Source organism: Rhopilema esculentum, chromosome 7 (assembly GCF_057945365.1).
Source record: "Rhopilema esculentum isolate cy_ngs chromosome 7, ASM5794536v1, whole genome shotgun sequence".
Lineage (NCBI taxonomy): Eukaryota > Metazoa > Cnidaria > Scyphozoa > Rhizostomeae > Rhizostomatidae > Rhopilema > Rhopilema esculentum.
This window is the reverse complement of record NC_142821.1, coordinates 4,505,446-4,523,682: the sequence shown is the minus strand read 5'-3', so window position 1 is coordinate 4,523,682 and position 18,237 is coordinate 4,505,446. Positions and strand designations below refer to the sequence as shown.

At 35.9% G+C, this 18,237-nt stretch overlaps 2 protein-coding genes across 2 annotated transcripts; one reads left to right on the top strand and one right to left on the bottom strand.

Annotated features, from left to right (window-relative positions):
* The first annotated feature begins 62 nt into the window (after window positions 1-62).
* LOC135683395 (putative tRNA (uracil-O(2)-)-methyltransferase) lies at window positions 63-9,586 on the top strand. The gene is made up of 12 exons (XM_065198637.2): window positions 63-586; window positions 1,618-1,750; window positions 2,127-2,370; window positions 3,195-3,263; window positions 3,366-3,473; window positions 3,777-3,848; window positions 4,599-4,702; window positions 4,863-4,923; window positions 5,924-6,046; window positions 6,304-6,682; window positions 8,025-8,141; window positions 8,682-9,586. Exons 1-12 carry the CDS (start codon window positions 121-123, stop codon window positions 8,879-8,881), a joined length of 2,076 nt encoding a protein of 691 aa, XP_065054709.2. The 5' UTR covers window positions 63-120; the 3' UTR covers window positions 8,882-9,586.
* On the bottom strand, window positions 8,895-12,390 carry LOC135683396 (uncharacterized protein CXorf65). Its single transcript, XM_065198638.2, has 5 exons — window positions 12,115-12,390; window positions 11,076-11,162; window positions 10,744-10,860; window positions 10,575-10,649; window positions 8,895-9,999 (listed from the first exon to the last, which is right to left on the bottom strand). Exons 1-5 carry the CDS (start codon window positions 12,140-12,142, stop codon window positions 9,800-9,802), a joined length of 507 nt encoding a protein of 168 aa, XP_065054710.2. The 5' UTR covers window positions 12,143-12,390; the 3' UTR covers window positions 8,895-9,799.
* Window positions 12,391-18,237: the final 5,847 nt, after the last annotated feature.

The window sequence follows — 18,237 nt, the reverse complement described above, 5'->3', positions numbered from 1 at the left end:
TTTTCCCTTGTTCCCGTTCCACCTTTTGTCATGTTTCAATTTTTTCAAACCCCGATCTCGTAACCATTAAGAGACCATTTGGCCTAACATAGAGAAGTGAGGATTGTTTGCATCGCAAACATGCTTCCTAGTGTTACGAAAGTGGCTGAAAGGGTAACCACTTCTTCATGGGAAACAGCTACAGAAGCTTTGAGGGTTTGGAAAAAGAGGCCAAATGTTGTAAATAGACGACTTTGTGGTTGTTGTGAAGTATGGAGTGCAAAAATACCGGCAAATGGGCATAAATCAGTTGACTCTAAATTACCGAAAGAAACTATCTTTACAAGTACAATCATTGAAAAAGTAAGCAACCTATTCCCAGATTCGAACCACAAAGACCTGGACTGCCTTTCCAGTATATTAAACTCTATTTGGTGCAGCTTTGAGATGAGGTTCTGCCCAAACAATGACAGCAGAGGAGACTTACTTGTGGGAGATAACTGGGAAATACACTTGTGCTTGAGAAAATTGCTACCAAGGTCATTAAAAAAGTTCAGGATTACTTTGGAAATAGTTGTCACTTTTCTTGTTAAAAATAGTGACCCAGGTTAAAATCTTTTGAATTATTTTTTGGTGTTTAGTAGCAGGGTTGCCATTTGGCCTTTTTGACGGCCAAATTGTTCCATTCTGGCCGTTTTTCAATGTTGTTGGCCATCAAAAATTAATTTGGCCGAAAAAATGAAAGTTGGGCGAATTTTGGCCGCATGTTGAAAGCCACAAAAATACAAAGAAAATGGCAACTTTAGCATAGAAAATATTGAACATGTTGTTAAAATAATCTCAAAGTTGCAAATAACGAATCAAGAAACAAAATAAGAGATAGCAGAAAATTAGCAACAATATAGCTTTTTTGTATATTTCGTTTGGTTGGCCAAATTTGGCCGTCAACCATTCAAAGCATCTGGCAACCCTGTTTAGTAGATATTTTTTATTCCATCAACATATGAGTAAAACTCAAGAAAAGGATGAATATTTAGATTTTGAAAGTTAATTAAGTTCATCATTAAGTTCAGGTTGACTTAAAATGCTGAGGGTTTTACAGCTTAATTAGCACTGCTAATGCACGCAAAACTCCAGGGTGCATTCCATATAATTAGGCCCAAAGATCTTTGGTGTACACTCAGGTCTGTGTGTGTTTTGCTTGCAAAGCTATAAAACTCTTGCACTCTGGACAAAACTGGAATTTTTCCCAAATCCTCAAAAATTTTCAATGCTCCACTTAGCACTGTAAAGGTGTTTCACATCACCTAAATGTTGGGAGAGAAAGTTAACTTCGTGCAATGGTTCTTTTAATTCCAAAAGTCAATTGCCCTTTATAAGATTTTGAGCAAAAATTAAAATGAGAAAATTTCTGGTAATGTGTGGTATTGCAGAGATGACAGACTATTTGTGATTTGTCTGACCTTTAAATGGCCTTGAAAAAGCAACTCATCAAATAGGTTGCTATCAACAATGTTAGATTTAAACAGTAATAAACAATGCACTTGGTTAAAATGATGACGTTAGAAAAAGATTATGAATGTTTTGTTCTGTTAACCAAAATTTTAAATATTATCATGACTAACTTTTCTTTTTAAGGTAGTAGTCACTCTTTTACCACATGGTTTATTCCTTTAAAATTGCTGGATGGCGTCAGTCACACAGATGGAGATCAATTACCTTACTTCTCTTATGGATTGAATTATTTCCAAGAAGGAGTTAAAAAAGGAAGGTAATCTTACATTAAGGTTATTATTTAGATGCTTGCAAAAAGGCATAAATGTTAATATTTTTTCAAGAGATAAACATAAATTTTATTAGGCTTGCAATGTTAATCTTAAACAACAAATTTTTGGATGTATTTTAGAAGTCTTTTGCAAAAGATTGAAGTTAATTGTTGTAAACCCATCCCTATATTGAACTTCCTCTTGCACTAAAGTAAGTAGCAATGGATTGAACTAGTGCATTTACATTTTTGGTATTTGCTCTCATACATAATCATATACCAAGGTCATTGTATCATTTCAATATGAATTAATATCTCTTGGCATTTGAGCTTTGTGCTAAGCTTGTGTATTAATTTTATTCCAAGAAAAAATTATTTGTAGATTAGAGCTTGTCACAACCAACTTATTTGAACAAGGAATTGTGCCTGTGGGAACACTTTGTGCAAATCTTGATTGGTTAAAGGAAACTCTGCTACCTAAATTGAAAAACTGGTCTGAAACATTCAGCATCGATGATCTTGCTACTTCTGAGAATAAACTACATTCACTGTCACTGGTTAATGTTGAAGAGTATTCAAGAAAGTACAATGAACTGAAAACAAAGTATGCAAAGTCTCTGATTGAGGTAACAATTTATTTTATTTGATGTCTTCTGTTCTTTATTCTGAATGGCTCTAGGAAACTTTCATTTAGTGTATCTTGTTTGATAGAAAATGAATACAGGCCTGGCATTTTAGCAGGCGCACTGTACATCGCTCTCCTTGGTAAAGTCAGGCAGGCAAGCGATTTTTAGTCTTTGCACTGCCTTTGCAAAGCGGGTTCAAGAAAATAGAAGCTTTTTCTTTAGCGCAAAGTTTGCACTAAACGAACGTCACCATCTTCTTTCCATCTATCTCCTCAATTTTTCTTCCAAGAACCGCCCCCGTTGTCGTATGTTTCGAAAGTTCTTAGCTCAACAGTCGATCCTTTCACGTGTTAGGAATACTCAATTGGCCTTCGAAATAGCATTCTGGTTGAAATGAAACCATTCAAAGGATTTTCTTGTCCATATTGCATTTAAAAATGCTTTGTTTGTTTTTTGCGTGACTTGTTAAGTAGTTAACAAGTTTACAGGAGTAGATGACTTCCTGAGAGATTAAAACGTTATTTCTAAGTCAGAACAAAGGGGATCAAGTTCCTATCAATATTTTAGTTTTACTTCAAGAGGTGTCGAGAAATGGAAGAAAGACCAAGGCGGGCAGTTAACGTGGGAACTGACATTGAGGCGAGCACTTAACTGAGGCGAGCGTGGAGGCATGCGTGGGCGAATGTATTATTTTAAAGGCCCTTCAATTACTGATGCTATAGCTGATCTTTTCTTTTAAATTTTGTGGTTCTCTTTAATGTTTCATTAATCAATGCCAGTAAATGGATGAGTTTGTTTTCTTAATAAATTAATATATCTTTTAGTCATGGCAAGAAAACACTGACCCTCAGAAGTTCGTTTTTGAAGATATATCAATCGCATCATACCTCACTGTAAGTGAAATAATTTTTAATAGTTTAGAAAAATTCTTGTGTCTGGACTGGAGCCATGTATTTTCATCATGGAAAAATCAAATCTTTATTTGTGGGTTGTAGGTGCTATGGGAAGAAGAGCAAAAAGAAAACAGACATTCTCAAAAACAGACATTTATAGATCTTGGTTGTGGTAATGGCTTGTTGGTTTACCTGCTTACGAGTGAAGGGGTCAGTTTATGATCTGATTTCATTTGTTCTTTATTTGTTGAATCTGATGCCATATCTTGCTAAGAAAATGCTTGGTTTTTGCAGCTTTCTTGAAATCCTGAATTAAACAATTTTAGAGTTATGGCATGTAAATTATAGTAATAGGGTCGCAAATGCTCTCTGCAAGAACATACCAAGAAAAATATTCCAAGCTTCATTCTGAATGCCATTGCATTATCAGGCAACCTTTTGTCAGATCAGTAAACAGTAATTCTCATTATCAGGAAAGATATTCTTATAGTGCTTTTACTGGTTATTTTTTAGTATAGTGGCTGTGGCATTGATATCAGAAGCAGAAAGATTTGGGAGCAATATGGAGATACTACTAAATTAATGGTAACTCTGAATTTTGAAATTCCATTTAAAAACATTTTGCAATATGTTATTGAAACACAACTGTTGATAATATGTTTGGCTGTGCATTCCTGACTATTAATTTCATAAAATATGTAAAGCGTTGCTGCATGTTTAAATTCAGAATTCTTGATGTGCTTCTGTGTCAATATAGATAAAAGTAAAAAAGTGTATTTTTAAAAGAAATATATTTTCAGTTCATTCAGAGAATAAAAATAAGTATTGGTAGGGAAGACAAAGCTCAACTACTGTAGGTTTGGAGTTTTTTGACCTGGCATCATAGTGATTCAAAAAGACTCAACAATAGAGATAGTTGGCATACTCAGTGGGCTGCCCTGGAAAGTATTTGACATATGTCTAAGGAAAAAGCAACAGGAAAATTATACTAAGTTTAGCAACACATACTGTTTGGACAGCCATGGTTATTTTTCAGATGGGTTTTTTACAATTGTAGGGCCGTTTACTCATCCTTTCATCTTAAGCCAGACATACAGAACTTCTTGATACTACTTAAAGGGCCTTGAAGAGGTCCCTAAATGAATGAAAGAATTTATCAGTGACAGCGGACTAAGGTTGAGTCACCAATTTAGAGTTAATCTAATTTGTCTATTGCAGCAGAGTCCAATTTCAAATCCATTTCATGTGCATATGCTTTGTAAAGTGAAGTTATGTAAAATGAATATTTCCTCAAACAGTTGGATACACAGCAGGACAAACTGTCTTATTTTGCAGGAACAATCTTTGCACCCTAATCAATGCAAATTTAGTGATGTTGACTGGATAATTGGAAATCATTCTGATGAGCTAACACCTTGGATTCCAGTGATTGCTGCAAGGTATTCTCCATTACATGACTTTTACCTTTCAAAAAGCAATTATGCGGAGGAATGTGATTATGAAGTAAGGCCATTGGTGGTTGATCAAAGCTTTATGGAAGAATTGTCAGACCATGAGAAGAATTTTTGATTTCTGTGAACTTGCTTTTTCTTATCTTAGGTCTTCATACAAAACAAAATACTTTTTGCTGCCGTGCTGTTTTCACGACTTTGATGGAAAGGTGACAAATTTATCATCAATTTTTTCAATTTAGGCATGATTTTCTCTTTTTTGCTTTTTGTGTTGATGGCCAAGCAAAAATAATAGAAGGAGTGTTGAAGTGCTACCCTAAGCAATAACAAAAGTCAGCAGGGATTTTTTTAGAAAAATTGGAGAATTTGTTTCTGAAATGTAAAGCTTTTACCAGCACAACTGTCACTGAAAAGAAGCCTCAAAAGTATATTACGGTAATGGAAAAATCCAATGTTTGCATGGATGAAAACCATATTGTAAAAACAGCAAGTGTTAAAAAACCTAAAGTTTTGTTTGAACTTGACGTTAATATCTATGATCAGAATCTCTGTAGAAATTATCCTTCTTAGGTTCAATTTCGGGGCCAGAGGTACTAGATACGCCCCTCTGGCTGAAGGATTAGAATTGCCAATGGGTTCAAAATGTTCCGAAGATTCAATAAAACAAAAAAGAATATTAAATTCAATAGGACTGTATATATTAACTCATAAAGATAAAGCAAATTAAAACACAAATTTCATAATTTCTTCCTTGTTCACCCTTCAGAGTTCATAGGTAAGTTAATCGTTCATAGGAACTATGAGTTCAAAATTTCTATCAACTGAGAGTTCTTTCTAATCTTTGCTTCGATTCCTTGAATTTGCTTCGATTTCTTGAATTTGTTTCGATTCAACTCTGTTCATATTTCATGATACCTTTCACTCCTGGATCACGTTCGATTTAAAAAACCATGCAGCGATCACCGTTAATCAAAATCATACGAAAAGATTCAACTCAATAAAAGATAGCATGTAAATAAAAAGGAAAGGTCAAGAAGAAAGCAAGGGTCAGGGGCTAGCGGCCACTTTTTCCCACAATCTCTAACCATCATCATTGCAAAGTATTTTCTGTTCAAGTGTCTTTTGTCTGTAGCTGGGCAATCTGTTCGATGTGCATGCAAATAAGCATGGGTTTTGCGGGTCTTCTAACATTATCTTATTAAATTTTAGTTCAAACAAAACTGCCACGACTCCTCGCAATATCAGATCTATCTTGACTACGTTGCTCAAATCGGAAAAGACTGTGGATTTGCGATCGAACACGACATTCAGCGAATTCCTTCAACTAAAAGAGTGAGGTTTTTCTCTATTATAAGTTATGTTCTTCTGCAAGATTATAAAGGCTTTGCCTTAAAGTTTCAATTCACAATACAGCTTTATAGAGACAGATGTTTTGAAATTTCGTAAAATTGTTTTTCTCTAACGAAACAAATTTTGCAATGCCAAGGTTGCAGGAATATCTTAGATTTTGGTACAAAATCTTTACACACATCTTTACATACACACAGCATGTGTAAAAAGGGGCTCTTAATCTTCTTATTTTGTTCTAGGTGTGCCATATAGCAAGGAAAAGGACCTACTCTGAAACTGAACAAACCTCAATTGATGACAGGCTTCAAAACTTGCTAAATTCAAGAAACTGCCGTCTGAAGCTTGATATGGACTTTAATGAAGACAATTCTAAAAATTCGGAGAGCTCCATGAATCAATCAACATCCAACGACAGAAATGAGACAGAAGATAAAAACGGGTTTCAACCGAGGGTTGCCCAAGAAAGAGTCAGAAACTGCACACAAATAAATAAAGATGTTAAAAGCCATATCGTAACAGCTGTTTTTAACAAGTTACTTGAAACTGAAAATCGGCATGGAACGGACCATGGAAATATGACATCTAAGGGAGTTCCTGTTGCAAGCTGGAATTGTGGAGGTCTGGTTGCTTTGCAATCCATTTGTTTTACTTAGATTTTATTATGATTTGTACGTACATTAGTGATATCTTAACAGTATCCATGCATATTCTTGGGCATTTGCAGTTAGCACAGTCCAGTGCTAGGCAAACATCGGCTGAAAAGAGCCCCATCAGACTGGCTTTTTCGGCCAAATATTATATTTCTGTACAATCAAAACAATGTATAACGTAACTTAGCTATGAACATTTTCCTTTTAAAGTAGGCCATTTATGAGCATCACATAACATAAAAAACAAACTGATTGGAACTAGTAAAAGCCTATAGAGCGTCGTTTGTATCTATAGTACAATTGTACTTTTTGTAGAGTGCTCAATGATTTCACATGTCATTCACCCTAATTTTACATGGTCTTTAACTAAATTCTAATGACAATATGTTATTCTACGGCGTTTAAATCCTCAGTCTAACGCTTCGTGTGGCTTTTCAAATTCTCAATAACATATCATATTCCCACTGCTTATTCATTCTGCCAAATGGCTTTGTATTTGTATTTGTTGCTACCTAGCATCCGAAGGTAGTTTTTAGGACACTGAGAAGCTATGCTTATCGAGCAGTGTCCTGGTCCTTCCTCTCGATGTGACCACACCTCGTGATTCCTACGCCTGGAATTACAGAGAGCTGGCGACTGTCCTCACTCTGGGTGAAAGTTTGGTCATGCCAGGGACTCGAACCACGGACCCTTGGATCTGTAGTCAGCGCCTCTAACAACTGGGCCATCCTCGCACCTTTATACTTCGAGTGGTGTTTCATTTTGTATGGCATTTCAAATTTCATATGGCGTTTTACATTTCAAATGACATGATACATTGTGGCATGATTTGATGCATTGCGTGAATTTCCAATTACTGTAGAATGAGACTTTGTTTTAGTCAAAAATTATACTGCTGTAATTTTCAAAATCCGGAACTCCATTCCTGAGAACGTCAAACCACTTGAAAGGTTGATTAATTGAAAATTTTCGAAAAGATTTTTATTGAGCTAGTAAAAGAAATATCACTAAAGTAAGATCCCAAGAACAAACAGTCAAATTCTCTTATTTAATAATTTATTTGTTTATTTACATATAGCTGCTAAGTATGTAAAGTTTAATAATAAATGGATTAGTGTTTGTGATAATGTTGAAATGCAAACTGTTCAAGTTTAAATGCAACTGCCGGACTAAAAAGAAATTGTTTACCTCTTACCCTTTGTATTTTGTGACGACTTCTGTCATCCCGTTTTATAAGGATGTTTTTGTTATATCTATGAATTCGGAGTTCATGAGTTTATGAGTTTAAAGAAAGCGACTTCCATTTTTAGGTTCACTGGCGATCGGACAAATCACGTCTTTATTTGGAAAAGACTGTCTTAAAGAACTCAAGTGCCAATGTGGAGGTCTTCAAACTTTGCTAAAGAACCACGGGCATATCTTTAAAGGTTTTACTTCGAGTTTTATGCAAATTTAGGCCCTATTTACCTAAGACCCAACGATTCAATTCATGTTTATTGCTTGTGAAGCTGACGCCCTGTCAAATTCACATTAGTTCATTGCTAGTGTAGGTAGCTAACTACTAACTGTTTCTCTCATATCAAAGCCAATCCCACTGTTGAGAACAATAATATTCTTTTTGATAAACATCAAAACCTCCAATTTTTACGATAACACCCCATCTGTACTTGATCAAATTTCATGTAAGCCGACATCATTCAACAGTTAACTAGTGGAGCAAAGAGTTCAATGTATCAACTGACCGCGTCAAATTCAGAAATCTCAAAGATCTTGATAAAAAATGACAAATTTTCTAAATTCCCGCATTTTCATCTCGCTTTTTTTTAATTTTTTCCTATCGTAGTTTTAAAGATATATTTTCAGCAAAAAGGATTTATAGTATACTTAGTTATTATGAAAGTTCGAACACCCCTTTTAAAAAGACCGGTTTATATATATATTTCAAAACAAACACTGTCCTCTTTCAGTTGTAAAAGGCGAAGTTTCCTTGAGAAATTATAAAGACAAGTGCGATAATGGGAGCACACGGAAGAAAAAAGGCGCGAAAGCAACACAAAGGAACAATTATAAGACGAAAACATGTTGGTTTCATTTTCATCATCCTAATGGTTGTATTTTGCCTGATGTAGACTGCAACTTCGCACATTTTGAAGCCGAGGCGACATAGAAACAAACATTCATGCAGTAAATAGAATTTCATTGTTCGTCTTGAAATGTTGTTAAATTAAATGTTTTGTACACGACTTAATAGCTACGTTGGTAGTATTAACTACATCGAAGTATAAACAACGACGCTGTGATTTCAAAACTACTGGAACCTGTTGGGCAGGCGAGTCTTCCCCCGTCCATGCAGTCAGAAAACATGCGCAGCAGAAAAGTATGCTCTGTCTGCAAAGATGGGGCATAAGTCATTTGTTAGAAAAATTTCAAATCTTCTTCTCCCCAGCAATTACAAAATTTTATATAAAAGTTAAGTATTAAAAGTTACCCTTGTCTACTCCATCTTTGGTGGCATCATTCTTGTTTCTGTCCTTTCTCATTGCTTTATCAAGACAGAGTTAACATTATTCCAATCACTGAGAGCATTTCATTCTAGCATTTCAATAGATTTTCAAAGTGTGACCTCGTAAAATTGACCAAATAACCAAATGTGTGACCTTAATAAGATAAAAAAGCACCGAAAATTAACTATTTCCGCACAAAATAAGTGAAATGTGCCAGATTATGACTGAGATATAGCTAGTGAAAGAGCTGAGTTTTGCCAATGGCTTACAGTTATTTGGCTTGGTTCACAGATTGTAGAATTATTGGCCTGGCTCATAGACTTTAGATTTTGTGATGTCATCAATTTGGTAAACTTTTTGATCATGTTCTTGAAAAACTTTATTTGGCTAAGCTTATTATAAGCCTAGAAGTCTAGACGCTGTTTTAGAGAAGCTACCGTCCTCTTAGGAGCTATTTATCAGGTGTTTTTTATCATACCTGACTGTACTGCTGTATCTCATAGCAATGCAGAAGCAATTATGCACCTTCAATGTGTCGTTATGCTATTACACCTTCAATTTTCCTGAGCCTTAGAAGTTTTTCAAGCCTTGAAAGTGGATTTATCAGAACATGCTCTTCGCCTCGGTTGTTCCAAACTTTGCCTTTTTCCTCTCTGTTGAAGATGTAAACTGTTACTGTTACTTTGTGAAGCATTCCTCTGCCTTGGTGTTTTAATCACTGTCTTCTGATTCACATCATTTCCTTGATCTTCAGTTTTATTGGTCGACTTTAATAGGCGTTCTAACGAAAACAGCGTGCGTATTCATTTAGAAAACAAAACATTGAAGTTGATAATAATGCAATCCAATCTTTATCCATCCCTCATTGGTTTACCTTCATATTTTCTTATAATCATAAGTCTTATAAAAGTTCAGGTAGTATTTTGAAATATCAGTATTTTGGACAATAGCTTTTTGTGCTTTGATTTCTACTTCAGTATGATATCTCAGGAAGGTTTATTAAGAACAACTGCAAATGATATTATCTTGAAATAAGGAGAAAGCTATGAAACGAAACATTATATGGCAACTTGTAGCTGATTTTTGTAAGCCCCCCCCCCCTCGAATAGGCCCCTTTTGAATCAGCCCCCATCTAAAGATTTTTTAATCAGCCCCCATCTAAAGATTGTCAAAATCAATAAGCCTTCAGGGGGCTAATTCGAAAGATTTACGGTATGAAAATGGTTCGGTGTTCAGTGTCACGGACTACAGTGTCCTAAAATCAACTATGGTTGCTATGTAAAATCAAATACAATTTGTAACAATTATCTCCAGAACTGGATGATAAAAGCAGTCAAATATGGTTAAAAAACTTACCAATCACGTTTGGATACAGTTTTTTCATATTTTTCAACAATGGTAGGTATGTGACTTCCTTTGTTTCTTTATTTGCTGCAAGAAATTTTCAAAAGGAATAATCAAATTTCCTATTCTAAGACGACGCTACTCTTAAAATGTTTTATTATGCAGAGCTCATAAAACTTACTCTTAATTTCCAGAAGAATCAAAATCTCTCTGCCCTTCAGTAATTTCGTCGCATATTCATGAGTGTGGTCTTGGAGATGTTTGATTTCACCCTTTTCATCACTTACGTCTAGAATCGCTGAAATTTGAAGACAGATTGAAAATAGATGAGTTAAGAATGTTCACGAACTTTCAACTTTTATATATACCTAAAAACATGATTTGTGGCTTAACTTCTGTTGAATAAGCACGCAGATTGTAGCCGGATAGTGGTTGCAAATATTTTCCTAGTTTTGATATATTGAAATACTGTATTAAATGTTCTTTAAAATGCCTTAAAGCGTAGATACGTACAAGCATCGTGACACTTGCATCGCTTTTTTATGTCATCAAGCAGCACAGCCGTCTTGCAGTTTGGGTTGAACAGGGCGTACTGGTTATCTAGTAGGCACAAACAAGGTTCATAATTATTAATTACAATAAAGGCAATATAGTTTGAATAATGAAGTATGTTTCCAGAGGTTTCTTGGCGAGGGATTTCTAGAGGGTGACGATTCTTAGCATTTTTTTTAAAAACGCACGAAAATTTTTTAGTGTCACTACAGCCAAGGCCGCCGAAAGCGAGTCCAGGCCCCAAGGCAACCAATGAATGTAGGCCCCTTGATTGGCAACGAATATTGATTTCAGAACATGACATAATTACGGGCTCCCGAGTAACTGTCCAAAAATTTGACTAATGTGTAAATCCTGTCACAGGTTGAAATGATGTGATACTGCTTTCAGTTGTTCGATAAAACTACAATAATACCTTGAAACTGAAATGCTCGGATCTGAAAAATTGCACGTCTGACAGAGCAGGGGAAATGGAGCAAAAAACTCGAAAGATAAATGGAGCTGAAACAAGATGAATATTTGGGAAAACAAACAGCGCTAAGGGAAAGGAAAATACGCCAATTTCATAATAAAACTGAAAAAAGAACACACATAGGCCATGTTTTCTAACACATTATGATACCTGTCGTACTATTTGAAGGGTAAACTTTGAAACAATTGCTCACATATTTGCAATAGGACTCATTATTGTTTTTTTTAAAACAAAAGGGTTTTGCATATGACTGCGTTAATAACAACTGTTTCTATTGCAAGCGTTATTCTAGATTAGTGTACAGGCATTGCTAAGATTGTGCTCAAAGCAACTGGTCCCACCAACATTTTCTCTTGTAAGAGAAAACTTTACAAAGAAAAGCAAAATATTGCGTTATTTTCAACGAATTTTGAGGATTTAAAACTTTTCGATTATGCTAAAGAACACATTAGTTAGATTAAACACAGTTTTAAACATACGGTGATAAAACCATGAAGAATACCAACGCACTAAAGTGATTCCACTTACTTCCAAACTTCACTGTAACAAACGACATTTTGCTGCCAGGTTAATCTGAAAGTTCCTTTAAAAGAGAACAAACACCTTTGACAGCTTTTCTTTATCAGCACAAAGAAGGCTGTACTTAATTAGTCACTTTGAATTGGTAATTGCAATCCTTCGTATGAATTTTTCACACATTTAATGTATGCTAGAAAGACTTTTCCAAATTAAAAACACAAGCCACTTCTGTTTCTAAGAGCTTGTACGCAGCTCAGTTGACATTTAATGTCAACTGGTATATGTGCGGCAGACAAAGTAAAAATATTTGTCAACGTTATTCAAATTCATTAAATTAGATAAAGCAATTTTGCTTGTAATGTTATGTTTTAACTGTGGCTTATATCCATTGTTTATATTTTCAAAGCCTATTGGTTTTTGTGGTGCACACAATGCTTTCTTTTACAGAATTTTCAGCCGATTAAAGTTCCTATTTTATGATGCCGAAATTACAAGATGCCTCCTTCGAATCTACTGCTTGCTTTACGGAAGCCTTGATAATTTATTCTAGGGTAAGGAAATCGTACGATTTTCCCGAAAAAACGCTTACCTAAAATTAGTGGCGTAGATAGAAAAATTCATAGCATGGATGAGAAACTTAGATTTAGAAATCTTTGCTTATAAGCATTTTTGTTTATCAATTTGAACATAACATAACGACATCAGGACTGAAAAAAAATTATTTGATATATTAAGACATTCTTATGTTATAATCAGCTTTAAAGTCTTTTCTCTCGAAATGTAGCACTGAGATAAAAAATAAAAAATTACAATGGAATCTCGATGTAACGAACCCCGAATATAACGAACTTTCCGGTATAACGAACCCTCGTTATTGCGAACAAAATTTTAGGTCCCTTCATTATAATTACCCTCGATATCATGAACTTTTCATAAATTTTTCATCTTTTTTCTATTTATTCTTTTCCTGTGTTCATTTATCACTTTATCTTAAAGAAAATCATTTTGTAATCGACAAAACATGCTGATGATACATTTCAAGCACTGGCTGATAGACTCAGAGCACGAGATGAAAGTTTGATTGCGTCAGCAATTTTTGCGAATGAGTACATTGACGCTAACAAATAACTTCTTTCATATGAGACATTGGCAATAAGCGACGACAGAATTTTATTGAGAGACCTAGACGGAGAAGCAGAAGAAGACAAACATGACTGTAAAGTAATCGAAGATATCATTCAGCCGCCAACTAGAAATGAAGCGGTATCAGCTTTGCCAATCTCTTGGTCTCAAATAAAAAGAGGAACATAGAGATTTTCAGTTTGAGTGACCAACTAGTAGCATTATTTGAACTCAGCTTTGTTTTTTGGAGTTAAATGTGCACAGTAGTTGTAGATAGCCTAAACAAGCCCACTCAAGTCCTAAACAACGAAATGAGCTGCGAAAAGACCTAAACAACGTTTTCACCCGGTTTAACGAACTCCCGATATAACAAACCATTTTCTGGTTCCTTTCAGAGTTCGTTACATCGGGATTCCACTGTTTTTCATATTTCCGACAAGATCAGAAATTTTCGGAGAAAATAGCAGTTTCTCATTACAAGGGCTTTTTGTCCCCTCTAACCCTCTCTATTTACCCCCCCCCCCCACCGCCTAAAATCGAACGTCAAAATCATTCTGAATCTTCAAGTTCCACTTACCTATACTTGATTTCTCATAAGGCCTGTATCTCTAACTTAGTTGCTCTAGAAACAGGCAGTGGGGTTTTAAAATCTTAACTTTTGAGAAATACGAAAAAAATGCAAAAACATGTGCATTAAAAGAAGAATATATCCAGCCTCGACATTTCAGCTCCAGAAAAGCGCTACTTACAGCATACCTCACTGTAACAAGACAATTCAAAAATAACAATTAATAACAAAGCCTATAGATTCCTATGAAATGTGTTTAATACCATTTGGTTGAAACAAGTTTTTTCAAAATCTGTCTTCATTGTAAAAACATAGTACTGTTATTAGTGGCATGCATAAAATTATCATGTGCTGCAAAAGAGTAATAACGTTTTGGAATGGTTGATACATAGTATGGTTGATGTAAAGGTTAGGAGCCGTGTGTCTGATCCTTGTATCTTCTTCTTCCTTTGGGGTCATATTTGACATTTGGCGCCTTGTAATTTCTGCTATATACAACACCCAAGTTGATGTCACAGAACTGCAACTTCAGTCAGCCTCACAATGAACGTCTATCTATGGTCACAGAATGGTAAAAATTGTATTCTGGGAAGGATTATCATTCTTTTCACTTCTGTTTTCCCCACCAAGAAGCAAACATACATAATTACAGCTCTTTGCACCATACAAAAGTGAAAGTGTTACATATGTTTGCTGGGCATTTATAGCATTTTGCTTTCCAAATAAAAGTCTTATTGGTTGTTCGATCAACAAGCAATTGTGTCATAAATTCACAAGGCCCATTTCAGGTTGAAAGGAAAGAGTGTTCTAGGAGAGGCATATATTCGCCTAGAAGCTATTAAATTTATTTTCATAGACACTAAGCACACTGGTAACTCCGACAGGGTACTGAAAATATTGCAGATATCTCTAGTGGCATAGACACATGTGCACTTTGTAACGGATTAAGCTAAACGTAGGCACATTATAAGGGGTCCAATGTCCTTCAATTTGCACAATTTTGGCCTGGTATTTGTTAACCGTGCATTTTTTTGTGGAATTCTTCGAGCCGGTTATCACTGGGTGTGAAGCGATGGGGAATATTGTATTTCCAATTTTCCTCAATGAGGCTTTTTGTAGTTAAAAGGATATAGTCGGGATCCTTGTGTAATTCCGCTCGATTTGCGTGCCAAAATTGATTTTTTTGCATGAATGCCTACAAATATCTATCAATAATATAAAAATCATAGGTGCCATTTTTTTGGATCAGCGGAAGTGGGTCTTACTGGGGTGCAAATCACGACCGGTCAAAGCAAGTGTCTCTGCGGAGGAGAAAAATGTCCCAATCACAATAGATGATTAAAACTAACTTTAAATTAACTTTAAATTGTTTTCAAATGTTAACTGGGGAAATCTATAAATACTGGGTCCTGGTTTTAGGACTTAATATGGTTAATCACGTGACTTTCTGCCCCTATTTCCATATATGGAAATGAATACTTTTTTGGTTTCTACAATGAGATATACTGAAGAAAACAATTTTTAATCGCGTCAGAGTCATTTTTGCAACTTTTAAACATCGAAAGAGAGGGGCCTCATTTCAGGGGGATGACATTAATGGCCCGTTGAAGGTGGTGTCCCTAAATTGCTAAAAGCAGAAATTTCTACAAAACATTTTAAACATCAGCTTTAGTGGATAACATGGAAAAGCTGCTGAGAATATAGGTGTATTAAGCCTGGTTTCCATATGATCGCAAAAAACGCAAGAATCGCTTAAATTTGTGACTTGCGATCCTTGCGATCCTGCGATCCTTGCGTTTTAATGGAAACTGCTCTATTCCGTCTGTTGCGATTGTTGCGATTTTTGCGATTCTTGCGTTTGAGATAGAAAATTTTCTATCTCTGCGATTCTTGCGATCTTTGCGTCGATGGTTTTTTAATGGAAACCGCTTGTTCACAACTTGGCGATCCTTGCGTCAGTTTATCCTCCAGGATGCTCTACCAAGCCTCGCATCCATTTATTTTTATCGAAATTTCAAGCTGGCTTTTGCAACAGAAGAAGACCTTGCTTTCATAGAAGAAATACAACAGTACAACTGCCTTTATAATAAGAATAGCCGAGACTTTAAGAACAAGTTCAATAAACTGCCTAAAGAGGTAAAAACTAACAGGCACCGAGGTTACATTCATTCCAACCTGAAAACTTAGGCCTACCTGAAAAAGTACTCCCGATCGTGAATCCTCAGATCCTTTGTTAGTGTGTGAAACGCACCGTGTTCTTCTCTCCTCTGAATAAATTTTCTCACCCAAAACCTATGTTTTTTTCTTGCACGACGTTCTCTAACTCTTTTCAACAATGCAATAATAATAAACAAGCTCGATTGCAGCAGACATTGCTGGTTGATACCAGCCATTTTAATTTTGGCGCGCCCAAAGTCGAATCATTATTCGCGGGAATCGCAAGGATCGCAGTGTATTTCTTGCGTTTTTTGCGATCATATGGAAACCAGGCTTTAAGAAACAACGAACAGTTTAAACACGTTAATGAATTTCGATTCCCTCTCCAGAATCGGCGTCTGTCTCTTCACCTGCGGCGTAGTCTTTAATATTTTCCCAATCTACACATTTGCATAGTTCAGTGCATGACAGCCCATTCTTCAAACACGAAGAGCTTCCTCGTCCCTTGCATCGAACCTTGCATCCGCATTTGACAAGTTCAAGAACTGATTGCGGGGCTGGCAGCTCAAGGCACTTTATCGGTACTTCCATACCCTCATCCATTTGCCAACCGTTTCCCACAACCGTTTGAATTTCATTAATCGCAGTTATATATTCCTTTAAAATTCCAGCAATAAAACTTGCTCTTTGTATGTGGGGAATCAATGCTCCTAAAGTTGGAGGTAACTTTTCTGGTTCCATGTTTTTTCTGCTAAACTCTCATTTTCTCCCTAAACTCACATTTTGGTACCCGATCATTTGTATATACATGTATCGATTCAATGTCACAAATTCAATGTATATCTATACACATTGTCTGAATAACCCCAATACCTATTTGCACACCGCTCTTATACTTACGTACGCAAGTATTTTTATATACATATATTTATGTCACTATTACATTTTTTTTGCCTAATCATTGTCCCTCCATTGGCACTACGAGCTCGTAGTATATTCTTATTGAATACATGAGATATACCTCTATGGTGAGGCTACATGAATAAACTGGATACACATGAACGTGGATATCCCGTTCTTTTCTATACAACGCTACGATTCAATGATACACCTTTGCTGGCATCATCCCTGGGCGCAGGGGTGAGGGGGCACCCAGGTGTAAAGGAGCATACTGATCATAAGCCCCGAAATGCTCTACCTGGTGGATTGGCTGATGAACTAGCAAGGGCTCAGAAATTATAAAAGACAACTTATACACATGTTTATATATGTTATATGTAGCAGTATAGTATATATATACTGACACACGCCCCTATCTAGTTGGGTACACTAGGTACACTATTCTAACAACAAACTGGATCCCAGATCTCCTAACGACACAAGATTTTGTGAGAGGGCCCAGTGTGATCTGGTTGAGGTTGGTATTACACTGTTTTGTCTCAGTTTTTGACAAGCTGTGCTTGTCCTTTTTTATGGTTTCAAACAAAAATTGCATTAACACGTCATATCATCCCAGTTGTTTTAATAATTTTTTTGCTTAAAGATGTTATTCATACTAACGGTCATGCTAACGGTCATGGACCCTCGTTAGAAAATCCTTGGACTCTAAACTTCAATCATTCATTTAATTTCATTCCTTGAGTTTTTTTGCCCCTCTTTATCGCTGAGAGGGCTGATGTGGCTTAGTCTACAATAAATCCCATAATGTACTTAAAACAATACAGTAAATATTGCTCTTATCTTTCAGCATCTTGTGGCCCCTTAATCTTTCTACCCCCCCCCCATCCCCAATATGCTCCAGGAGCCCTGCCTCTTGATGTTTCGCTTCGATATTAAAAGTTATAGAAATGAGTTTGACGTCAATATCAATAACGTTCATTCATAAACTTCATCCAGAATGTTTATAACCAATTGGATTAGAAATCTCCTTACATCGATTTAGGGGGTAAGAAGTCACGTGACTATAAATTTCCATTTCTAAGTAAGAAAGTGATTAAAGACATGTCCCTGATAGCATTTTGAAGCAATTTGTTGAAGTTCGTTCGTTCAAAGCTCGTTCTTATCATCTATTACGATTGATAGTGTTTGCTCCTCCGCAGAGGAACTGACATTGACCGCACGTCATTAACGCCCCCGTTAAACCCCTTCCGCTTTCCTAAAAAAATGGCACCTATGATTTTCGTAATCTAGATGGATATTCAAATACATTCATGCAAAAAAATCGATTTTGGCACGCAAATCGAGCGGGAGCAATAATTGTGACACAAGCGACCGGACTAATAGGG